At 44.1% G+C, this 26,463-nt stretch overlaps 1 protein-coding gene across 1 annotated transcript in view; it reads left to right on the top strand.

Moving 5' to 3' along the window:
- The window catches only part of DPYD (dihydropyrimidine dehydrogenase), a 750,022-nt gene that overhangs the window by 378,894 nt on the left and 344,665 nt on the right, over positions 1–26,463 (top strand). The window contains exon 12 of the mRNA XM_056844741.1: positions 6,639–6,823. Within this exon, the coding sequence (XP_056700719.1) occupies positions 6,639–6,823 (185 nt within the window). The remainder of the gene's footprint in view (positions 1–6,638; positions 6,824–26,463) is intronic.

Genomic DNA, 26,463 nt, shown 5'->3' with positions numbered 1-26,463 from the left:
ACGAAAGCCATCTCTTGAGTGAGCCCAGGTGTGGACCTTGTCAAGGGCAGTGCTTCGACTGAAGGGGAAAAGGCTGGCGCTTAACTGCAGAGGTGCTCCCCACCATAAGCAGGTGGAGGAGCCATTGCTGCAGCGCCACCTCCCCCCCCCAAGAAGGGGAGTTCAAGCAAGAGCCATGCATGGCCCCTGCAGAGAGGGGAGTTTGAGAGCCACGCACACTTCCCCCAGAGAGGGGAGTTTGAGCAAGAGCCATGCACCTCCACCCAAAGACGGGCGTTCAAGCGAGAGCCATGCACACTACCCCCAGAGAGGGGAGTTAGAGCGAGAATCATGTGGCCCTCGCAGAGAGGGGAGTTTAAGCGAGAAATTTGCAAAGTCCCGGCACAGACCGGCAGCATTCCAGCCCATGCGAGGCTTACCTGTCAAGTGAGTGTCGGGCGCGAAGTGCGGTTTTTGAGGGGAGTTCGCTGCTCCGATGCCCCTCCTCCGGTGGGGTGCCGCCGCTTCCTGCTCTGGCCCCATTGGCCGGCCTCTAGTCGGCTTCCAGAGGTGCCAGGCGGAGAGGGGCGGTGCCTGGGTACGGCGGCGGAAGGAGGGTCCGGAGCGTTTGCATGGCGGTCAATGGGCTGCACTAAATCGAGACCTGGCATAACTTTTTGGCAGCAAAACTGGACGTTCCCGGGCCAATTGGGGCTTAGGAAACCTACTAGCGGTGGGAACACCCCCGGAAACACCCCCACAGCCGCACCACTCCCCTCCGCTGACTACCGCCACCGCCGTAACTGACTGCATGCTGGCTCCCAGGCCATTTGCGCCCACGTAAGTGCCGTTTACGACAGCGCCAGGCCCCTCCAGCCTTCTAAGCATTTTCGGCATGATTCTCAGGAATGGGCTGTTAGTGTGATGGCCTGGAGTGGCATACACTGCTATGTGGATCTCATATGTGATCTTCTCGGTGATTGGAAAGCTATTGGGGAAGGCTGAGGTCTGCATTTTGAAATGGTTCTAGTGATCATCTGAAGGAAGAAACCTGAAGCAAACTTGGCAGTTCCTGGTTAACTCTCCCAAAAATATTCCCCCAACTTCTGTTTGGTGTTCCCTTATGGCTTGGAACTCTTAATCAAGAAGTGGAGAACATCCAAGCCATATTTCTTAGACAAATATTGGAGATACCTAAATGTGTTTCATATTTTACAATTTGTCTTGAAACCGGGCAAAACTTGATTGCCACCAAAGCCTGGATTCAAACAATAAGATATTGGCTCAAATTATATTTTCAAACTGAGCCAGGTTCCCTTTTATATCTTTTGAAAAGTGAACTTCATTATTTCTCATGGGACATATTGATTAGATCTAGACTCTGCCAAATTGGAATCGATTTAGATAATCTTGCTCTGGCCAATGAATCTTACATTTTCAAAAGAATCAAGCAATGTCTCCTTGATGTAGAATTGCAGAATTTTAATCCAGCTCTGCCCCCCATCTGTTCTCCTGCGGCCCTAGGCCTTAATAATGGATCGGGTAAAATGGCTAGGTATCTAGATAACCTAGAGATACCTTGTCAACGCCGCGCTTTTCTATTAGCTAGGGTTAACGCATTCCCATCTAGGATGCTGTTAGGCCGATACCTTCAGATCCCTAGACATGAATGCTTATGCACATACGGTTTAAATTTGTTGGATACAATTGACCACATCCTTTTAGATTGCCCCTTCTATGTGACTCTGCGGGATAAACTGCTATTTACTTTGCTCCAGTACAAGAGATTCAGGAGTAATGAAGTGAAATGCAAATTTCTTTTGAGTGATCATGATCCTAAAATTACGGCTACCATGGCTGAATTTCTTACAGGAGTTCTTAAAGAACAAGAAAAGTTTTATTAACCCGACTTGTAACTTATATGTATTGCCCTTTGGAGGTATATTGTTGTTTTATCTCTGTCTTTTGGTATGCCGATAAAGGTTAATGAAATGAAATGAAACAGGAAAAACCCCAGAAACCCAGAAGACAAAAGTCAGAGATTGATGTGCATTATAATGAGTGAAATAAGTATTTGATCCCCTATCAACCAGCCAGATTAGGGTTAGGGTTCTGCTGTCGGCAGAAGCAATCAATCCATCAGATTCCAAACTAGCCACCATGACCAAGACCAAAGAGCTGTCCAAGGATGTCAGGGACAAGATTGTAGACCTTCACAAGGCTGGACTGGGCTACAAGACTATTGCCAAGCAGCTTGATGAGAAGGTGACAACCTTAACCCTAACCCTAACTGTCAACCTCCCTCAGTCTGGGGCTCCATGCAAGATCTCATCTCGTGGAGTTGCAATGATCATGAGAACGGTGATGAAGCAGCCCAGAACTACACGGGGGGAACTTGACAATGATCTCAGGGCAGCTGGGACCATTGTCACCATGAAAATAGTTGGTAACACACTACGCCGTGAAGGACTGAGATCTTGCAGAGCTTGCAAGGTCCCCTTGCTCAAGACAGCACATGTACAGGCCCGTGTGCAGTTTGCCAATGCACATCTGAATGACCCAGAGGAGAACCCAGAGGAGAACCAGGTGAAAGTGTTGTGGTCAGATGAGACCAAATCAACTCAACTCGCCGTGTTTGTAGGAGGAGGGATGCTGCCTACGATCCCAAGAACACCATCCCCACCGTCAAACATGGAGGGGGACATATTATGCTTTGGGGGTGTTTTTCTGCTAAGGGGACAGGACACCTTCACCGCATCGAAGGGACGATGGACAGAACCATGTATCGTCAAATCTTGGGTGAGCACCTCCTTCCCTCAGCCAGGGCATTGAAAATGGGTCGAGGATGGGTATTCCAGCATGACAATGACCCAAAACACATGGCCAAGGCAACAAAGGAGTGGCTCAAGAAGAAGCACATTAAGGTCCTGGAGTGGCCTAGCCAGTCTCCAGACCTTAATCCCATCGAAAATCTATGGAGGGAGCTGAAGGTTCGAGTAGCTACACATCAGCCTCGAAATCTTACTGACTTGGAGAGGATCTGCAAAGAGGAGTGGGACAAAATACCTCCTGAGATGTGTGCAAACCTGGTGGCCACCTACAAGAAACGTCTGACCTCTGTAATTGCCAACAAGGGTTTTGCCACCAAGTACTAAGTCATCTTTTGCAAAGGGATCAAATACTTATTTCACTCATTATAATGCACATCAATCTCTGACTTTTGTCTTCTGGGTTTCTGGGGGTTTTCCTGTTGTTGTTCTGTCTCTCACAGCTACAACAGACCTACCATTAAAATTATGGACTGGTCATTTCTTCGTCAAGAGGGCAAACGGGCAAATTCAGCAGGGGATCAAATACTTTTTTCCCTCACTGTATATACATATATCACATACCTACAGGGTGGCTAGCCATAAATAGTGTCAAGTACTAGCAGGCCAGTAAATAAGCATTGCTTTGTCTTCTTTCACAGGTGTGCTGGGTGTTGTAAGGGGGGAGTGTGATGTGAACAGATTTTCTCAGTTAATCCCATGGTTAGGACAGTGTCACTGGGTGGCATGTGGGGAGGGGGGTCCTACCAAAAATATTTTAGTGCCACTCCTGCCATCCCAAACTGTCACACCCCTGCACATAGAAAAACAGCATCTGATGAAGAATATCTTTGGCATAGAAAACTAGTGATTGGAACTTGTGATGCATGTCCAAGGGGAGCCAAATTTCACAATAAGGCCCAGCTTTATTTCCTTATCCGCTTTGTATGAGAGCCAGAAGCCATATAATGCCCTGAAGAGAATTGTCTGTTATTTGTATAGAAAGTTTAGCTCAGAGAATAGACAAGATCTCACACAGGGAATAAATTATATTTTTGTGTAACTCAGCTTGGGAAAACATATTTTCTGTTGAATAGTATAGTGGTTAGGTTGTTGGACTGGGATCTGGAAGAATTCACTGGGTGACCTTGGGCCCATCTCCCTCTCTCTTAGCCTTACTTCACAGATTGGTTGTTGTGAGATTAAAATGGAGGAGGGGAGAATGATGTAAGGTTCTTTGGGTTTCCACTAAGGAGAAAAGCAAGAAATAAATGAAAGAAAGAATGAATGATGCCTGCAATTTGGGGTCGAAGCCCAGACAGTGTGCACCTGCACTTCAGCTGGGAGCAGAAGGGGATTGCAAATGGAGCCTGAGTGCAAAAAGCAGAGATGGGTGAACTCTGCTTAACTGAATTCAGTATGGTCTTGATTAAAATGAACTATTTTCCAGAAGCACTGGGGCATAATTCATATCTCCCCCACCTCAGAGTCCAATTCTAAACTTTTGACTTTGCTGCCATTGAAATCATAGGGTGGGCATATAGTGCCTGAATGTATCCCTTCAACTCTGCATTGAACCCTCTGAGCCCTATTTGTCTCATGTCTGAAAGTTGCAGTAGCAACAGCAAGCACACCTTGCAGAAGGTCCCACTGCAAAGCCTCCCTTTCTCGATGTTGTCTGGAATCTTGAAAGGGCAACATGTCTGCTACCAGGCATGCTGTGGTTTCAACGTTCAATATATTTACTTGTTTTCAAAGTGTGTGTCCTGAGGGAAGTGGAATAAATATATAGAATATCCGGGCTGTGTAACTGTGGTCTTGGTATTTTCTTTCCTGACGTTTCGCCAGCAGCTGTGGCAGGCATCTTCAGAGGAGTAACACTGAAGGACAGTGTCTCTCAGTGTCAAGTGTGTAAAAAGAGTAATATATAGTCAGAAAGGGGTTGGGTTGAGCTGAATCATTGTCCTGCAAAAAGTATCAAAGGTAATGTGCTAATCATTGTCCTGTAAGTATCAAGATAATGTGCTAATGAGGGTGTGGTATGTTAATATGGAACCATTGTATCCTGAAGTGATCTGTTAATGTGTGAAATCCAAAGCTAATCTGCATGGCTATTGTTGACTGCAGTCTTTGTTAGTCTGGAAGTTTTCAGGACAGGAAGCCAAGCCTTTCTGACTATATATTACTCTTCCTACACACTTGACACTGAGAGACACTGTCCTTCAGTGTTACTCCTCTGAAGATGCCTGCCACAGCTGCTGGCGAAACGTCAGGAAAGAAAATACCAAGACCACGGTTACACAGCCCGGATAACCTACAAGAACCAATGAACTCTGACCGTGAAAGCCTTCGACAATAAATATATAGAAATTTATAGAAATGTATGTGTAGATCTAGCATCACTGTTGTTACATTTTTGTTTTTACTTTATTTATATATATATATAAAAATAAATGTAACACTATATATATATATAGTCCCAATCTCTGTCCCAATCTCCCCCCTTTTTATTTTAGAAAAAACAGAAGAAAAAACAAAGAAAAAAAGTGATATGTATATATATCAATAGAAAAAACAAGAAAAAACAAAGAATATATATATCACTTTTTTTCTTTGTTTTTTCTTCTGTTATTTCTAAAATAAAAACGGGGGAGATTGGGACAGAGATTGGGACTTGCAATGGCATCCAAAAACTCTTAAGGAGTTGGAAGATGATAAGATTTTAAGCAGGCCATTGCAAGACTCCCCTCCCCAATGCATAGTATCGAAGACATGAGAAGTGATAATTCCACTCTATTCTAAATATTGTCGAAGGCTTTCACAGTCAGAGTTCATTGGTTCTTGTAGGTTATCCGGGCTGTGTGACCGTGGTCTTGGTATTTTCTTTCCTGACGTTTCGCCAGCAGCTGTGGCAGGCAGAGACACTGTCCTTCAGTGTTACTCCTCTGAAGATGCCTGCCGCAGCTGCTGGCAAAACGTCAGGAAAGAAAATACCAAGACCACGGTCACACAGCCCGGATAACCTACAAGAACCACTCTATTCTGTTTTACTTAGACCTCATTGAGTACCATGTGTTCTGGATACTATATTTCAGGAATGATGTAGACAGATTGAAACATGTCCAGAAAAGGGCAACAAAGATGGTCAGCGTCTGGAAATCAAGTCTTTCAAGGGATGGATGAAGGAGCTGGGTATGTTTGACATGAACAAGAGAAAACTGAGGGAGAACATAGCACTCTTATATGTGATTGGCTTCGACATATGAGCAGAGGCTTAAATGACAGGAAGGTTGAATTCAACTGAATGTTAGGACATAAGAGCAAGTCAACAATAGAACCAGTTACCCAGAGAGGAGGCTTTCAGTCATGGAGGTCTTCAAGCAAAGAACTGACAGCCATCTGTCAGGAATGCTGTAGCTTTGGATTTTCTGCATTGAGCAGGTTCAGACTACCTAGAGACTTCATACTGCTAGCCAATCACAGGAATTAGTGTTGTTGTATAGCACTGTTTCCATACACTTCTGAATGTCTGTGTGATACCTGAATGAACACATCTAATAGCTCTGATAGCTAGATTCCAGTCTTATATCCTAGAATTTGTGGTTTAAGGCATCAAGTCCGGTAATATTCTTTGGTGTATACTAGTGGATATAAACAAAACGAAGCACTCCTTCCTGGGAGATGTAGTCTTACAGGACAGGAAGTAGGAGGAAGGAGATTTGACTTGGATGTAGTCCATTTTGTTGCATAATGCCACAATCGTATCTAGATTATACAGTAAACATGGTTTAGGCACAGTTTTAACTTCTGCTTCACGCATTATGTTTTTTTCTTGTGTTTCCTTAAATACAGTAAAAGAAGCTCTGAGTCCTATCAAGCTTAACAAGTGGGGTCTCCCAGAAGTTGATCTAGAGACCATGCAAACAAGTGAGCCGTGGGTTTTTGCAGGGGGTGACATTGGTGGCATGGCCAACACTACAGTCGAATCAGTGAATGATGGAAAGCAAGCTTCCTGGTACATGCACAAGTACATACAGGTGGGCCTTTTCCAAGTACATATTTCCTCCTCACTCCCAAACTTATTAGGCTATCTGTATAATTATAGAACAATTTATATGGGCTTGGAGATGATACATTATAAATCCAACAGAAGGATAATTAATGGGGAAAGTTAGATCATTTAAAATATGTAGAAGCCAATGAAAGGCTTTTCTAAGTTTAAATAGAATTTTGCTTTTTTAGTTGGATTTGAATGTGATTTCTGTGTTAACCAATTAGACTTATTTTTACTCATCAACTCTGATTTTTACCCCAGTGAAATAAAACTTAATATATAATATACTGCATAATGCACCTTACTCAGGTAATTGGACAAACAGCTTATAAATATTAAAATAGTACAACACTGAGCAACATGGGAGGTTTGGAGAGGGTGGAGAATACTTTTGGCATTGTCACTTGGGGTAGAAATTATTATGTATAGAGTGTGATCACACAAGAAATGTTCAAAACACATACAAACTTAAAACAAGGGCACCTCAACAAAGAAAGCTGCCTTTCTGATAAATCTTGCAGTCACTAAAGAGACAACAGGTCTGTGGACTACTAAGAAATGTAGTCCAGCAGGTGAAGGAACAATTCCTACGTCTGGTGCGAAGAGGATTGTATGTTCTACTCTTCACTTGTCCCTATGCCTCAAATAGGACTTCCTGAAATGGTAAACAAGATAGAAGACAGATGCTGTCTGTAGCATATTATAAAAATGAGCCCATTACAGCAAGAGAGAGAGAGATTATGATCCTGTTTTCTAGCACTGAAAATTCCATTTCAAGTTGAAAAGCATCTGTAACAAAAGAGCTAGTGCTGGTTAAGAGAGTCAATGTGGTGTAGTAGTTAGATTGTTGGACTGGGATTATTGTGAGGTTTTTAAAAAATAAAGGAAAGAAGAAAGTAGGGTTGTGCAAAAAAAAAAAAGGTACATTTCGGCTTTGGGTTTATTGGGCCCAATTTTTTGCAGTAAACTGAATAAACCAAATACCCATACCAGTAAATTTTGGTATTTGGCATATTACCAGGTTTACCAAAAAATTTGGGCCCATTATAGTCTATGGGCATTTTTGGAGGTAGAGTCCCCAAATTTGCAGCATAGCTGCAAGGGACTCTCCTTAGACGGTCACCAAAGTTTGGTGAACTTTGGGACAAGGGCTCCAATTTTATGGGCCCACAAAGGGGTCGCCTCATCCTCCAGGTATTTGCGAGCCGAGCTGCCCATTGGTTTTCAGGTTCAGAAGTTCAGCATTGCCAAGGACTGGTAGAAAAAGCCGATTGCCAGGCTGGCACCTCAAAGTCTGGAGAGCAGAATGATATTTGCAACCCTGAGCTCCTTGGAGGAGAGATGGCATAAAATGCACTAAATTAATCAATAAAGAAGAGTCACTGTCAGTGAATCAAAAGCTACTTGCTATTATAAGAGAACATTTCTAACGCCGCTCTTTGTTGGTGAGTTGCTTAACAGAACCATTTAATGCCAATCAAAATGTGTTTAGGGTGAGATTGAGCAATGTTAATTGCGTATAGTCTGTCACAGTTCTTTTTTGTCCATTTTACAAAGGTGGTATGTGGGTCAAGTTCTGGGAACAAAAGCAAAGAGGATTCAGAGTTATTTCCCCTTGCCATATGTTTTCAGACTGGAAAATGGAGAAGAGAATGATGTAGGAGAAGTATCTAAAGTGAGGGTGGTATTTAAGGACTGAAATGAAAGGAGGAGAGGGGGTGAGCTATGTGGGGATTTTCTAATATCCTCTAGCTATATTTTGGGAATAAAAGAGGAAATGAGGATAGCTTCTTTCATCCCATTTAAGTAAGCAAAAGGGAAAGGACTTGCAGCTTATAATAGTGTGAATCTGGTTTAGTATTCCAGTCCAGATTTCTCTGCACGATGGCATGGTTTGTACATAAAAGTAAACCATGACTTGCTACTATGTGCATGAGCTTTGACAGATCCTGAGTGGCTTGGGTACAATTCGCAGGGCAAGCGCTGGTTGGTCTCTCTCCTGGCACCTCTAGTCAAATTGGGGCTTTGTCAGAATGGCACAAGGTGTCACTGAGGGGCAGACATGAGCAGAGGGGATCTTGGGTGACCCATCCCACTCTCTGTGACCCCTGCATCGGCTGCTACTGCCACTCCACCACAGCTGGTGCCTCACCCTGTCCAGAGGGTTCACTCTTGCCAGGGTGGGCACACCTCTGGCTGCCAAAGTTGCCATAGACACCCTACTGGTCCCCTCGCATGCTTGTAGCTCCAGCCCTCCCTCTTCCACCCCAGCCTCCGCCCAATCCGCTTATCCATCTGATGTTTCAGGGGCAACTAAGATTTTAGAGGTTGCACCTCCAGCGAGGGATAAGGGATCAAGATTGGCAAGTGGTGTGCATTTGTGGGCCCATTCCCCTGGCGGCTGCTGCTGCATGCAGGTTAGACTGCCATGCTCACCTGGTTCATGGTCAGGGCGACCCACCTGCCCCCGGCTCTCTCCTGACCCTCTCCCAGCCTCTGCTGCACTCCCTCGGGGCTGGGTGGGGGTGGAGCCATCCTCTACCCTCCTTTGCCTTGTCCTGCCCCTCTACCAGTCTCTGCTGCTCTCCCTCAGGGCTGTGTGCGGGCCATCCTATGTCCTCCTTTGCCTTGTTCCACCCCTCTTTCACCCTCCAGGGCCCTCCCCCCAGACCTGAATGTTGAAGGGCGTGCCCGCTCCATGAGATGCTTTGCCTAGTCCAGCCCCCTCCCTGCTGTGGTCTCCTGCTGCCCCCTTGTGTCTGCCTGCCTCCATGCCAGCCCGGTCTCCGCTCCACCCCCTCCGCTTCGGTGCACCCATGCCAGCATCCACCTCACTGTTGCTGTTTTTAATGCCGATTTTGTGGAGCTGGCCACAGCGCAGCAAACCTCCTAGGAGGCGCCTCAGAGGTGCTCTTGCTGCCATCCACGGCCGCAGCGCAAGTACCCCCCCCCCAGGATTGGGCTGGAAGTTTCTTTGAAATTCCATTACAGTTGTAAGAAAACCCGACCTGAATAAACAGGTCGGGCATTGTGGACCTACTCGGGCGGCTCCGGGGAGAAGAGGGGGTGCCCTCGAGGCGGTGGGGGGGCGCTGCTTGTCCCGCGAGACCCCGTTGGCCCCACGGTCTTCCTGGCCGGCGGGGGAGGGTTGGGGAGTGACGTCAGGCAGCTGCCTGACCCCGTGGGTCTCCCCGCATCATTTAAAACATATACCCTATTTGCTTCCAAACATATTGCGAATACAAAAAATTTTCTGTATATTTTTCCGTGTGGGCATTTTTTCTTCCATGTGGCCTTTTCCATGTGGGCATTTATGACAGCGTTGTTGTTTTTCTGTGCGCAATTTTCATGTGGACATTTTTCATGTGTGTGTTTTTTCTAGTTACCTTTCTTAGGATACAAAGGGCATTGGAAGAAATCTGGCAATTTTTAGCTCGTCAGTTGGAATTTTAGATCAAGCAGGCTTAATACTAGAGCATTTCCGTTACCCTTTTGCAGGTTTTGAGGCAGCTTATTCGACCTTACCATCTCACCATGAAGCTAATGGGAAAAGCCTTGCAGCAATCTTCACAGGAAAGTTTCCAAATGTCAAGTGTCATCTTTCCAGCTGCTAGATGAATGGGTAGCCACGAGGCATTTATTTGGGTGTGAGGTCTCTGTAAAATCTGGTTTCTGTGGTGGCGATTACTGTAATTTGGCAATTGCTTTATCAGTATTTGGACTGGTTGCAATTTTAGCCATCGGATTTGGGGCATATTTTTTGGAAAGTTGTAATTTAGAGACAGGCCAAGGCATAGTAGCTTAAAAAAATAGGGCCAGGACATCACCCATTTTGTCTTTCTTATCTGCATTTGTGCATTCTTCTGCAGTGTTCAGATAGTAGAAGCCACTCCAGCTTGAAATAAAAATATATTCACAAAGCAGTTTGGCACTGTCTCCAATACACAGGATGTTAATGCTTTCAGCTTGCCAATTTTATCAAAGCTTTTATTGCAATTTTAGTTAATGATGTGCATTAGGATATATTCACTATAGTGCAGCATTTGAAAGATGCAGCCTACTACTCCTGTGCAACAAAAAAAGCCTTCATCAAGTATCCAACTGAAAGGTATGATCAAAAGATTAGGTTGGGACCAGCTGGTATTCTAGGATTTGGAGGGGGTGGTGGATCTTTCAGTGAGTCAAAATTTTGCACCTCAGATTGTCATTGCTAGTGCAAGTAAGCCATGAGTCATGTTTCTAAATGCTGTGTTACTTGTGGGATTTCTATAACCTTTAAAAAAAAAAATCTATATCCTGCAGCAAATGTTCTGGGGAGTATTTCTGCCTTTCTTAAGACTTAACTGCTGTTTGCAATGCTGAAGGGAATTCTAATTGTAAAATATGGGTGTGTCTTTGGGAATTTCTGAGCTGAAACTGCCTGAAATTCTCTGTTTAATTTCAGATCGGAAATACATGAAATGAAACAAGGCACTACTGAAATTTCAGGATTTCTGAAATTTATGGTCTGAAATTTCAAGATTTGGGGGAAGTGTTTCAGCTGTTTTCAGTGGACGGTAGACCTAACATCAAACACATATACCCAGTCTACTGCCCTTTGAAAACTGTGGAAGCAGACCTGGCCTCTGCAGTTCAGAAGCCAAGTCTGTTGATATCCAATATTTCTGACTCCCCCCCCCCACCATTACCTGAAATAGAAATTATACCAACACTTCCAAAATTTCAGGCAAATGATAATCATGCTCTTTCTGAAACAACAGAAACAAAATTAAAATAAAATGTTTTGAAGTGCTGACCCCTATTGGTTAGCCACTGCTTACAGTATATACTCGGGTATAAGCTGACCTGAGTTTAAGCCGAGGTGCCTAATTTCACCCCAAAAATGGGGAAAAATTAGGCACCCACATATAAGCCGAGGGGGAAATGCACCCCTGACTGGGCTCCAGGCACGCAGGCAGGCGGTGGCGGCGGTCCCCTCCCTGCACGTAGGAGGCCCTGCAGGCCGCTCCTGGTCCACAGGGAAGGCGCGCAGGCAGGCGGTGGCGGCCCCCTCCCTGCGCGCAGGAGGCCCCGCAGGATCAGCTGGCAAGCAGGAGGACCGGCCCGGATGAGGTGGGGGGAAAAAGAAACCGCTGCCGCCCAGCAGAAGGCGGGGTGGGGTGGGGGGTGAAGATAACGCCGCCACCACGCAGAAGGCGCAATCGCGCAAAAGGCGCGACGATCGCGCAGAAGGCGCGATCGGGTGGGGTGGGGGGTGGGGAGAAGCCGCCACCACCGCCGCGCAGAAGGCACGCTCGGGTGGGGTGGGGGTAGAAGGTGGGACAGCCCGCTCATCAGCTGGCCGGCGGGAGCGCTCTGGGAGAGGGCCCGGCAGGCGAATTACCGTATTGACCCGAGTATAAGCCGAGGTGAGTTTTTTAAGCCAAAAATCATAGCTAAAAAACTCAGCTTATACTTGAGTATATACGGTATGTCATTGCATCTAGATGCCAGGGAACTGTAACTTGCTGGATGTCTACCCATCCTGGCCTTCAGGGCAGGACAATTGCTTGACAGCAGTATAGTGTGGACACATTATCTGTACTTGCATGTGCCCTGACAGTTCATACAGGGATATGTAAATGATCCAGGGAAAGTTAATGTGAGTCATTTAATGAACATCATTTGGGGTTTCACGTTTCAAATGCTGCCCAAAATAATGTATTTTGGTAGGCATTCTTTCACCAATGTTTCTGTTTGGCTGAGCTCTGAAAAGCTACATAATGTAACAATTAATTTCCAAAGCATTACTGAATATGATGGCTCACTTCCTGAACAGTGCAGGAACTTCCACTAGAATCTTTTACATACAATTGATATTATTTTAATCAAGACTGAATCTTATTTACATTGCATTCCAGCAATCCCCTACCACACATGAACACAAATGGATAGTTTTGTTTTCATTCTAGTAGTTGCACGTCTCTGGCCTCCCACTCTTGGTGAGCCCTGAATTGTGGTTAGTGACTGAAGATTCATATTTCTTACTAAGTGCATGCAAGTAATGTGTAAAGCAAGAGGTGTTCTTCCAGACACATTTTACCCAGCATAAGTTTAAGTTTGTTAAAATTTGCTCTCCTAAAGTCTAACCTATATGTCTGACTACGTACAGTTTTTCCTTTCCCCAAGATTGCAAATTCCAAGATTACATGGTCACTACTACCCAGGGTTCCTACTATAACCTCATCAACCAGTTCTTCCCTGTTGGTGAGAATCAAATCTAAGATAGCAGATCCCCTTGTTTCCCTGTCCACTTTCTGGAATAGGAAGTTGTCAGCAAGACAAGTCAGGAATTTATTGGATCTTGCATTTTTAGCAGAGTTGGACTTCCAACAGATATCTGGGTAATTAAAATCTCCCATGACCACCATGTCCCATCTCTTTGAGAACTTTGTAATCTGGTCTAGGAGTGTCTCATCCAAGTCCTCTGCTTGGTTTGGTGGCCGATAGACCCCCCACCATAATATAACTATTATTTCTTACTCCTTTTATTTTTACCCATAGACTCTCGACTGAACTACCATGCTCAGATTCATATACTTCTTTACAAGTGTACACATCTTTGACATATAATGTTACTCCTCCCCCCTTCTTTATCTGTCTGTCCCTTTTAAACAAGTTGTACCCCTCAATCTTAGTATTCCAATAGTGAGTGATATCCCACCAAGTTTCAGTAATGCCTATTAGGTCAAAATCCCCTTCCTGTATTAGGGCTTCAAGTTCTTACTGCTTCTTTCCCATACTTTTGCGTATTATTGTACAGACATCGAAAACCATGGTTTGTGTACCCCGAAGTTTTCGTTTCTGAATTTACCCACGAGTTTATGTTTCCTCGCATACATGCCACTCCCTGCAAATCTTTATTGTTCCCATCTCCAGTTATTGCCACCATGCTAGGCTTTAAGTTTTTGTCTCACTCCCCTATAGGATTTAGTTTAAAGCCCTCCTTATCTGGTTTGCAAGGCTTTCATCAAACACATTTTTTCCTACCCTCACTCATGAGGTGCAAACCATCTCCTGATAGAAGAGCTTCATCTTGAAAGAGTAAGCCATGGTCCAAAAATCCAAACCATTTTTGACAACATCATCTACACAGCCAGTCATTAATTTATAGTATTCTTCTTTCCCTTCCTAAGCCACAACCTTCAACAGGAAGAACTGACAAAAAACACAACATGCGCCCCCAGCTCCTTCACCTTCTTACCCAGAGCCACATAGTCTCTTTTAATATGTTCTGGGCTGTGTCAGGCAATATCATTTGTTCCCACATGAATGAGCAAGAAAGGGAAATAATCTGTGGGCTTGATGAGTCTTCTACCCTTTCTGTCACATCCTGGATGTGTGCACCTGGTAGACAGCATACCTCTCGAGATGACAAGTCTGGTTGTCACACTTTAGACTCTACCCCTCTCAGCAGGGAATCCCCAATCACCAGAACACGCCTCTTTCTAAACTGGGAAGCAAAAGATCGAGTCCTCTCCTGCACCACAGCCAGAAAAATTTATTTCAAGCTTTGGTGGGGGTGGGGTGGGAGGTGATGCGTTGTTCCGATAGTCCAAAATCAGTATCTACGGGGAGATCCTGGAACTGATTGCTGACCAACAGAGCATCAGAATGACTCCTGATTTTCCTGCTCCTGTGGGTCACATTCTTCCATGCACCCTCCTCCTGTGTTGCTTGCACCTCCATTTGTTGAGATTCCTTACTCTCCTCCTCCTGCTGCCCCCTAAAGAGTGCTTCATGCATTCTGTTCATTAACTCTTCACCTTCCTTTATAAAATGGAGTGTGCCTCAAGTCCCTGTATCTTCTCCTCCAGCAGGGCTACCAACTTACACTTGCTGCAAGTGTAATTATTGTTATTCTCATCATAAAGTATTGTGAAAAGTTTGCTGTTAATTCCATAAGATTCTTGAGCTTCCATAAGGCAAATAAGTGCATCTCTGAACTTTAGTTGCTTGAAGAATCCAGTGCCAGGGCATAATGCAAATTGCAAAGCAATGCAATTTTAATTGGAATACTGTCTTTCATACAAAATGCATCCCTGACTGACTGTAAATAATGCAATTATGGAATTAAATAATAGATGAGAGAGCAATAGATGTACAAGAGAGAAAAACAGAAACCTTTCAGAGTGAAATTTAAAGGGGGAGTGGGGCCAATAAGGTACAGAAAAAAAGCACCTTGGATGATGTTTTGGCAGTGTCCAAGAATGGGGGAGACAGATGGAGATAGAGAGGAGCACTTTTGTCTTCCACCCACATGCCAGCCTGCAGCCATCGCTTCCTCAGACAAGTAGGGTAGGGACTGTTAGGAAGAGAGAGAAGAGTTAGTGAAGGATTCTGAAATTTACTTTGTGCCTTTGTATTTAAGTTTTTGAACATAGAGAACACTACTTCCATGCCGTTACTGAAAATTATGTGAGATAATGGAGGAAGCGGAACCTCAAAAAGCAAGTGGAAACATATGAGACAAAATCTGCCCACAAAGCCCTGCCAGAAAGTGAAATTGTGGTACCTCCATTTGACATCTTAATGTTTTCCTTTGGGACATTATGATGAGAACTCTTCAACATCAACCAGAATACACAGGTCACTGCTAGCCAAATATCTTTAGAAAGTGAGTTAACTACATGAACAGGAATAATAAATATTCTGGAGTAAAGGGTTAATTGGCTACAATCAAGTAATTTCTTTGTTCTTTTAGGTTTAAGAATTGATGGCAGAAATTGCTAGATACAACCTCTCTCATATATGTTGGATTTATAGATTCAAGCACTATTTATTTTCTTTTGCAGTTGCTGTTTGTTTATTTGTTTACTCTTGTTTTGGCCAAGCCTTCATTATACAGATTATTTCTTTTAGGAACCTATGAAGAAGTTTAATTTTGTTGAAAGTGTTTATCATAGCTTAAAATAAGCTATCAGACCCCCCCCCCCAATTTCTTCCCGTTTAAAACTTGAAGGGGGCTGAAAAGCAAGAAGGGGGGAGAGAAAACTTTAACATTTATGGCCATTTATGCTTGGTTATTAGGCATGTGATCCCAGTGAGACTCCTCTGTGGCTAATTTTTAGTTATTCATTATTTACCCCACCTCAGCAGTCACTTTGCATCCGCTGTGCCTTTTGCCACATTTCCTGGGACCTGTGTTATCCCAATTTTGGCTTTTGCCTCGAACCCAAAGTGAAGGGGAAATCATGAATAGACAATTCCTCTGGCTTTTCTTTCTCCCACCTCTCCTGCCCCATTCTTGTTCCTCCTCCTAATTCCCCTCTTGCCTGCCCTCCCTCCCCCACCAGCACCCACCATATGCCATATATATATAATAGCGATAAATCGATTGCACTATAATAAAAAATGGTATTCTTAGCACATTTGCGCCGTATTTTCAAGGCTGAAGAAATATGCTCCTGATATGCTCCTAGTTGGTTTTTTGTGGGTGGGTGGGATGGAACTGTTGGAAATGAGTGAGGAGATCATTGGAAATGGGAGTTAAGCTTGTGCTGAATGTGGAAAGAGTCAATTAACTACTCCTACGCTGCGTTAATTCCTTGCTGAGCTCCCCTCTCTGCTGAGTGTCCAGGGTCAGGGTGGGAGATTTCTTTTTGTGGTGCCCTCAAAGGGGGGCAGCTTGCAGAAAGGGGCAGCTTGCTGGCATCAAAATTGCATAAAATCACAAAATGTAAGCTGCAGTCAATTGCAGTTACCAGGGTGCAGAAAAGTTCAGTTCTTTTAATTGCTCTTATTTTTGTAATATTGCTATAATTATCAATGAAATTTAAACAAAATAGAAAACTCAAATTACTGTGCATCAAGGGCATGGCAAACCAAGACAGTAGCAGCAGAGAGAGACGAACAGCATTGAATAAGATCACAAATCGACAATAGCCATTCTGCTGAGTGTACAAGATCAGAACAGGACGCTTCTTTTGTGGCACCTTCGAAGGAGGGGGGGCAGCTTGCCGAAGGGGTATGACCTTGGCATTAAAACTGAAGAAAATCACAAAATCACAGAACATTTTACAAAAAGGATTACGTGCATTCAATGGCAGGTTGCGGGGTGCGGAAGGGCTCTTTTATTTGTTAGTTATTATTTTATTTGTTAGTTATTATATCGCTATTTTTAACTTTTACGTTTAAAAAAAGGATGGGATGTCCTGCCTCCTAGTCTTACATTGCTGAGCACTACATGAGGGGCTCATCTAGGCTGGTGATGTGATTTTCATGGGGGGAAAGCAGCCAATAATAGACTTGGGTATTCCATGGGGGACTATCTGCATTTTGCCCAAGACTTCTTCATTGCGGCAAAGTACTCTGGAATACCATGAGCTTTTAAGAACATAAGAAAGGCCCTACTAGATCAGACCAAGGTCCATCAAGTTTAGCAGTCTGTTCACACAGAGGCCAACCAGGTGCCTTTAGGAAGCCACAAACAAGATGACTGCAGCAGCACCATCCTGCCTGTGTTCCACAGCACCTAATATAATAGGCATGCTCCTCTGATACTAGAGAGAATAGGTATGCAGCATGACTAGTATCCATTTTAACTAATAGCCATGAATACCCCTTTCCTCCATGAATATGTCCACTCCCCTCTTAAAGCCTTCCAAGTTTGCAACCATCACCACATCCCGGGGCAGGGAGTTCCACAATTTAACTATGAGTTGTGTGAAAAGATACTTCCTTTTATCTGTTTTGAATCTGTCACCCTCCAGCTTCAAGAGATGACCTCGCATTCTAGTATTATGGGAGAGGGAGAAAAACGTCTCCCTGTCCACTCTCTCCAAACCATGCATATAGACCTCTATCATGTCACCCCTTAGCCACCTTCTTTCCAAGCTAAACAGCCGTACGCATCTTAACCGCTCCCCATAGGACAGTTGCTCTAGTCCACTAATCATTTTGCTCTTTTCTGCACCTTCTCAGGCTCTGTAATATCCTTTTTTAGGTGCATTGACCAGAACTGTACACAGTATTCCAAGTGTGGTCTCACCATAGATTTGTACAAGGACAGTATGATATCAGCAGTTTTATTCTCTATTCCTTGTCTAATTATGGCCAGCGTGGAATTTGCCTTTTTTTACAGCAGCAGCGCACTGGCTTGACATCTTCATTGAGCTATCCACTACCACCCCAAGATCCCTTTCTTAATCTGTCTCTGCCAGTGCAGATCCCATCAGTGTATATGTGAAGTTGGGATTTTTTGCCCCAATATGCATCACTTTACACTTGCTCACATTGAATCTCATTTGCCATTTTAATGCCCATTCTTCCAGTATGTAGAGATCCTTCTGGAGCTCTTCACAGTCCAATTTTGTTTTAACCACCTTAAATAATTTGGTGTCATCTGCAAACTTGGCTACTTCACTGTTTAACCCCAACTCCAAGTCATTGATGAACAGGTTGAAAAGCACCGGTCCTAACACAGATCCCTGAGGCACCCCACTGCTCACATCCCACCATTGTGAGAACTGACCATTGATTCCTACTCTCTGCTTCCTATTTTTCAGCCTGCTCTCAATCCATAAGAGGACTTGTCCTCTTATCCCATGACTATGAAGTTTGCTTAGCAGTCTTTGGTGGGGGACTTTGTCAAAAGCTTTTTGGAAATCCAAATACACAATGTCCACAGGCTCATTCCTGTCCACATGCTTATTGACGCTTTCAAAAAACTCTAATAGATAGAAATCATGGACAATTATTTGGATATTTGACAACGGCGGCCAGATTAGTACTGGCAGCATCTTGGAAACAGGAAGATATCCCGGACTTGGAAAAATGGCATCAAAAAATGGATGAATTTGCGGTGATGGCCAGACTGACCAGTTCGATAAAAGAGAAAATGACTGAAGACTTCCCAAAAAAATGGGAATGCTATTTTGAATATGTTAAACAGAAAAGATAGATCGTTAGAGATAAAGATTAGTCTATAAAACCTATTATATAGGTTAGAAGGAAATTATTATTTTTTTAAAAACGTAGATTTTAAGAATAAGGTATAGGATATGTGAAATGAAGAGATAAACTTTCCGAAGTACAAACTGTGTGAATGTGTGTATATGTAATTTGTGTGTTTTTTTATTGAAAATGTTAACAAATATCTTAAAAAAACCTCTAATAGGTTAGTGAGACAGGACCTACCTCTACAGAAGCCATGCTGGGTTTTGCTCAGCAGACCCTGCCCTTCTATATGCTTGACAATTCTATCTTTAATAATGCTTTCCATCAATTTACCCAGAACAGACGTTAAGCTAACTGGCCTTTAATTTCCTGGGTCCCCCCAGAACCTTTTTTTATAAATGGGTGTTATATTGGCCATTCTCCAGTCCTCTGGTACAGAGGCTGATCGAAGGGACATATTATATATCTTTGTTAGAAATTCAGCAATTTCCCATTTGAGTTCTTGAAGAACTCTAGGACCATGTTGGCGAACCTATGGCACACGTGCCAACTCCGGCATGCGTAGCCCTCTCTGTGGGCACGCGCGGGTAAGTGGCTCGCTGCGGTTGCATGAGAGCCCAGGTGCACGGCAGCAGCGTCCGCTCCCTCCCGAGCGTCCCGTCCTTCAAAGGCCTCCCGGGTCTGCGACTGGGCCCCTCCCTCTCTCAGCTGAGCTGCGGCCGTGGCTCAGCTCTTCCTTGGCTCACGCTCGCCTCTGGGCTCTGCCCCGCTCTTCCAGGGCTCCAGAAGGCTGCATCTGGGCCCCTCCCTCTCTCTGCTGAGCTGCGGCCGTGGCTCAGCTCTTCCTGGGCACGCGTTCGCCTCTAGGCTCTGCCCCACTCTTTCAGGGCAGTGGCTGAGCAGAGGACAAGTCCTGGAGAGATTTGTAGCCTGCTTGGATGAAATTAGGCTGTTTATGAATGAAAAAGGGCAAGAATATCCACACCTCACTGATATGGCCTGGCTTACCAACCTCATGTTTTTTACAGATTTTACACAACACTTCAATGCACTGAACAAACAACTACAAGGTGTAGGAAAAACAGCAGAAAGAATGTTTTGTGATATCAAAACATTTGAGAGAAAACTGCAGCTGAAATATTTTCCAAATCTAAAAATGCATTTAGAAAAATCTACAATGTTTGCAGACAATCCTACAAGCCATCAGGAAATCTACAAGGAATTTTCTAGCATTGTAGCAGCTGCAAAGGTGAATTTTAGTAACAGATTTTTACAGTTCCGTAAGATGGAGACAACCCTGTGTTTTCTTACTTCTCCAGATAAAGCCAAATTTGAAGAACTTGACCTTTCCTGACTACACTGGTTAGATTTAGAAAATCTGGAAATGGAGTTAATAGAATTTCAAGAAAGCTCTATCTGGAAAAATAAATTCTATGACCTGTGTGAAACACTTGAGAAGATAGAAGGGATGACAAAGGACAGCACAGTTAGTTCTGAAAATGAAATCCTTACAGTTTTGGAATTCTCTGCCAAATAATTTTAAGTCAATGAAAGCACTTGTGATTGCTTTCCTTACTTTGTTTGGATCATCTTATGCTTGTGAGCAGCTGTTTTCAGCTTTGAGTTATATCAAATCTGACACCAGAAACAGGCTAACAGATGACCTGAGTGCTGCATGTGTTGCTCTCAAACTTACAAAGTATGAGCCAAGGGTAGACAAATTATCAGCATGCAGACAACAGCAAAAATCACATTAATTGTTCAAAAAAATTGACGATGTCTTCAAAGATGTCACAAAAATGGTGAATTACATCATGGCTTGTGCTCTGAATTGTCGACAGTTTCAAGCACTTCTTGAGGAGGTTCAGGCTGAGCAGAGGACGAGTCCTGGAGAGATGCATGGCAAATGCAAACTTTTACCTTTCAATAAAAAGTTGTTTGTAACATTGAAAGCTCTGTTACTGTGTTTTTCTTTTAAGGCAAAAGATGTGAATGTATGAGTTGTTTTTTCTAAACTAAAACCTCAGTATTCAGGTTAAATTGCAGCATTGGCACTTGGCAATAAATAAGTGGGTTTTGGGTTGCAGTTTGGGCACTCGGTCTCTAAAAGGTTCACCATCACTGCTCTAGGATGAATACCGTCTGGTCCCTGTGACATGTTAGTTTGCAGTTTGTCTAGACATTCTAGGACTTCCTGCCTGTTACCACTATTTGCCTCAGTTCCTCATTTTCCCCTCTCCAAAATCTCTGTTCAAGAGAAGGAATCTGCCCTGTATCTTCAACAGTGAAGACAGTGAAGATGAGAAAAATTCATTTAGTTTTTCAGCAATCGCTTTATCTTCCCTTAGAGTTCCTTTACTCCCATTGTCATCCAGTGGTCCAACCGCTTCCCTATCTGGTTTCCTACTCCTAATATACTTAAAGAATTTCTTATTGTTTGTTTTGATGCATTTAGCAATATGTCCCTCAAAATCTTTTTTTGCATCTCTAATTATCTGCTTGCATTTCCTTTGTGCAAGTTTGTGTTTGCTTCTGTTCGCCTCGTTTGGGCAAACCTCGTTTGGGCAAAAGTCTCTGAAGGAAGACTTTTTTCTCTAATTGCTTCCTTCACCTTACTAGTTAGCCATGGCGGTGACCTCTTGGACTTACTACTACCTTTCCTGACCTGCGGTTTACAATCTAGCTGAGCCTCTAGTAATGTGGACTTGAGTAACCCCCAAGCCTTTTCCAGAGATTTAACCCTCCTAACTGTTCCTTTCAACTTTGTCTTTACCAGTTTTCTCATTTTAGAGAAATTCCCTCTTTTAAAGTCAAAGGTAATTGTGTGAGATTTCTCAGTCCCTTTCCCACTTACATATAAATTAAATGTGATGCCATTGTGATCACTATTGCCAACTGGTTCAACTACATCCACATCCCGCACCAAGTCACTGGCAGTACCACAGAATATTAAATCCAGGGCAAAGTACCACCATGCAGGGCAAAGTACCACCATGCATCGGGATCTGAAACCTTGCATTAGAAAACTATGTAGCAAGGGAGTGGCAAACGCCAATTTAGCAAGCATAAATGGCCTATATTTATGGCATAATGTGAAGCAAACTGATCAGTGAAAGGCACTACTTTTGCTTCATAGAATAAGGCTGGCTGGACTTGAGGATCTTCCAGGCTCATACAGCCTGACGTTCTGTGTGAATATATGGGTTGCCAGGTGCTAACTTGGAGACTTTGCTTGTTGATTCAGGACAGAGTTAGAGCAGTAGCATTCAGCTGTCCCATTGTCTTTGAAGCTTTTTTTTGCCAGCTGCAAAGTTGCTTGCTTGATTTAGTAGTCAGAATAGAGAAGGGACTGGTACATCAGGTAAGTAGGAAATAGCATCAGTATACAACCTTGCAATGCCTAAACATTTAAAGTGCCAAGCTCATCTCTGGGTGAGCATGTGGCTAGGGCTGTCAATTCGGTTCGGTCCGAACTGAAAATCAACCGAATTTCCCCTGATTCGGTGATTTTCAGTTCGGACGGATCCGAACTCAAATCTGGCGGGCAACTGGGGGGGCCGAATTCAGCGAGTTCGGGAGTTCGCGAATAAATTCGGCCAATTCGGCCCCCCCTTCAGGGGAGCCCGTTGAAAGGCGCGGGCTGCCCTTTAAACTGATCTGCGCCTCCCAGCTGGGAGGCTCAGATCAGTTTAAAGGGCAGCCCGCCTCCCTTCAGCGGGCTCCCCTGAAGGGAGGCGGGCTGTCATTGAAACTCATCTGTGCCTCCCGCCTGGGAGGCGCAGATGAGTTTCAATGACAGCCCGCCCCCCTTCAGGGTAGCCCGCAGAAGGGAGGCGGGCTGTCATTGAAACTCATCTGCGCCTCCCGCCCGGGAGGCGCAGATGAGTTTCAATGACAGCCCGCCCCCCCTTCAGGGTAGCCCGCAGAAGGGAGGTGGGCTGTCATTGAAACTCATCTGCGCCTCCCGCCCTGGAGGCGCAGAAGAGTTTCAATGACAGCCCGCCCCCCTTCAGGGTAGCCCGCAGAAGGGAGGCGGGCTGCCATTGAAACTCATCTGCGCCTCCCGCCTGGGAGGCGCAGATGAGTTTCAATGACAGCCTGCCCCCCTTCAGGGTAGCCCGCAGAAGGGAGGCGGGCTGTCATTGAAACTCATCTGCGCCTCCCGCCCGGGAGGCGCAGATGAGTTTCAATGACAGACCGCCCCCCTTCAGGGTAGCCCGCTGAAGGGAGGCGGGCTGTCATTGAAACTCATCTGCGCCTCCCGGCCCGGAGGCACAGATGAGTTTAAATGACAGCCGCGCCTCTCCAGCGGAGCCCGCTGGAGAGGCGCGGCTGTCATTGAAACTCATCTGCGCCTCCCAGCTGGGAGGCTCAGATCAGTTTAAAGGGCAGCCCGCCCCCCTTCAGCGGAGCCCGCTGAAGGGGGGCGGGCTGCCCTTTAAACTGATCTGCGCCTCCCAGCTGGGAGGCTCAGATCAGTTTAAAGGGCCCCCGTGCGCCTTCAGGGAATCCCTGAAGGCGCGCTTCGGCCGAATTTTCCCCCGAACTCCGGATCCCCCCGAATTACCGGGGATCCGAAGCGGGGGAGTTCGGACTTCGGCACGTACCGACCCCACAAGGGTCAAATTCGGCCGAATCCGAACTGTACCGAATTTTTTTTTTTTTGACAGCCCTACATGTGGCACCATCATTATGGCTCCTTGCTTTGAAACTACTGAGGCATTTATAGCAATCCAATGCAAGTTTCACTATTTTAACTAGATTTTTTCAGTGGTATAATTACTCTGAAAACACGATGTATACAAATATTTAAAATTAAAGGTGCAAATGCTTTCTGCATTTTAATAGTTATAAAATATCAGGTGGCAAAATTATTGGTAACTGGAGTGTTGGATAGAGTACTGGATTTGGACCCAAGAGATGTCTTGAAGTGTGACGGCCTAGAAAAAAATAGAGGATTTTTTTCCCCTCGACTGAAAAAATAAATAGAAATTTTTGGGGAGAATTTTTCTCTTTTAGAATGAGTGATGTTTTTAGGACAAGGGTTTTACTCACTCAAAATGTGTAGTATGAAGATGTTAATGTGAGGCAAGCTACAACATTAGTGATAATTTCTGTGTATACTATAGCACTTTTTCAAGGATGTATTTCTCATGTATTTCATTAAAATGTAATTAATTTAGTCTACAATCAATATGCTATAATTCATGTGATGATAATGCACTATAGAATAGTTAGTTCAGTGTTGTACTTTTTAAGTCAATATCCCAATATGCGGCTAGTCCTTCTGTGACTGTATGAGACTGTTACTATCCAAATAATATACTTTCTTTTGTTCTCTACCAAGTTTGTGTTTTCTGTTCAACATTTTTTCCCCCTTCCTCTCAGAAGATATGTGCTCTGGTAACCTAGGGTGCTAGAGATTACAGCTCATTTGCTTTCTAATATTGGGTTTAGTCATAATTTCTTGTATAAAAATAAGTTTAAAGTTCTAAATTTCATAATTATGCCATAGAATACCATTTGATATACCAAGTTATAAATGATGCATTTGTTGTTGTTAAAGCTGTAAAATAAGTTTATATTATTGCATTTATTCGGTTTTTCCTCAAAAGTCTATTGTTGTTTTTGCTGACCTACCTTCCCAATGGTTTCAACATCTCTGAGCAGGACTTTTGCTTGTCCAAATCAGTATCATTATTGCTGAATGGCAGCAACACTCAAGGGCCTGAAGAACAGAAGAGTCTTTTCCAGTGCATGTTACCAGAGATCCAGTAGTTTTAGATGACCACGGTTAAACTGGGAAGCTTCAGCATGCAAATTATATGCTATGCCACTGAGCTTCAGATTGTCCCTAGTTGATATTAAAGATGCGTACAGAAAATGTGTTTGGATCTGTTGGGGAGTGGCAGACACTCTAGACAGCTGATCAATGGTGGCTGGTGAGTCAAGCAGCCAATGGCAGCTGGCTCTTTAACAGTCAGCTGTCTCACACCCAGCTGTTAGGAACCAAGGAAGGGAAATAACAGGCTTGAGGAGTAGAAAGAAGTAGAAAGGGTGGTGGATGGTGGCTGTGGAGCAGGCCTCTGCACAGATCGGGGGGAGCTGTAGCCCTTCTCCTCACCACCCCTCTAGTCTTCTCCTTTGCCTTTCCCCCTAGGACCCCGCTGCATTCCATTCCTGCTCCTCATTGCGTCCTTGGGCCAAACTCTGCCTATCTACTTGAGGGAAGTTAGCTACCTAGCTACCTGCACTACAACCTACCAGATTCTGAAACCTTTTTATCAACTCTCCTTCCAAAAAAACCTAAGCTTTTGTTTTGTAAAAATGCACCTAACCTTACTTCTGTGTTTTTTGTTGTTTTTAAAGACCTAGTGACTGCCTATTCAAAAACCTGACTATTGTTTAATTGAAACTATCCTTGATATGGAATTTGAAAACTTTTTAAAAAGTATAAAGGAAGTGTATTAAACTTTTCCTGGCTTTTCTGCAATGAGTGCACCTAATACCTTTTCAAGAATTCAGGAGCTTCTTTTTGGAAAAATGTAACTGTAGGACAGTCTAAAGCACTAGTTTCCTAAAACCACCTGGCTTCAATTGTTTTGAAGCTCACAGCAAACACTACAAGTGTGTGTTTGTTGTTTTTTTGTTTTTGTTTTTACAGGGGCAGCCCATTCCTGAAAGGGGGGGTAGTTAGTTGACAGCTGGGGATGGCACAACCACACCACACCTCCTGAGACGCTCCCTGGCCAGGAAAAATAAAAATGAGGTTTTTTTAAACCCTATGAAACTTGCCCATGGGGCTTCATGTGGCTATGCCACCTATTTTGCAGGCATAACTATATGCCTGCAAAATGGCCTGTTCCCATGGCAAAGGGGCTTTGAAAGCTGCCTAAGGCAGCTTTACCTCCAGGAACAGCCCAGGAATGCCCCACTAGATGCCAGTGTGACCAGTCATGCTGGAAAAATACTGCCAGGAAGGCAGCGCTGGTACACAAGGCTGGCGCTGCTGCATCACTCCCCAGAGATGGCATAAGTCACCCTGCGCCAGCATCCATGCCACTTTGCAAGGCACAAGTGGTACAGGCGCCAGCGTTGGGGTCATGCCAGCTCCCAGGTGACTTCACCCTGCTTCAGGATTGCATGGTTAATGTATGCTAATTACTGTTTGACAAACATCATTTTCTCTTCTTAATTGCCTAGCACTAGCCTAATTAGGGAGGAACTAGCCCTATGCTGAAGTTTAATTTGAGCTATTTTAATCTATGCCTAATATGCCCTTATGAAAAATAGCCTTATTTAAAACTTTACCAGAATCTCAACAATTAAATGGCTCAACTGAATCTACAGGAACACAACCTATTGAGGAAAAGAACCCCTCAAACCAACCCTTTCGAAATTAAAGGGGGAATAGGTAACAATAAATAGACCCCACATCCCCTATGCAACTCAAAAGCAGAAGAGAAGGCTTTCAATAAATAAAATCATCAGAAAGTGAAGCTAGGGGAGGCAACCAGAGAAAGAAAGCCAAGCAATAACTCCCCAGACCCCAAAAAGGGGGTGGCAATGGATAGGAATGGTAAGGACAAAAAAGTATATAGCTTTAAAAAACACCAAGTAGAATCCCCCCCCCAAAAAAGTACAAAAAACAAATTCAACCACAACACAAGCAGCACAACAGCAAAA

The sequence above is a fragment of the Euleptes europaea genome, chromosome 2 (assembly GCF_029931775.1).
Source record: "Euleptes europaea isolate rEulEur1 chromosome 2, rEulEur1.hap1, whole genome shotgun sequence".
NCBI classification, from domain to species: Eukaryota; Metazoa; Chordata; class Lepidosauria; order Squamata; family Sphaerodactylidae; genus Euleptes; species Euleptes europaea.
Note: the sequence above shows the minus strand (reverse complement) of the source record. Positions and strands in the feature narration are given on the sequence as shown.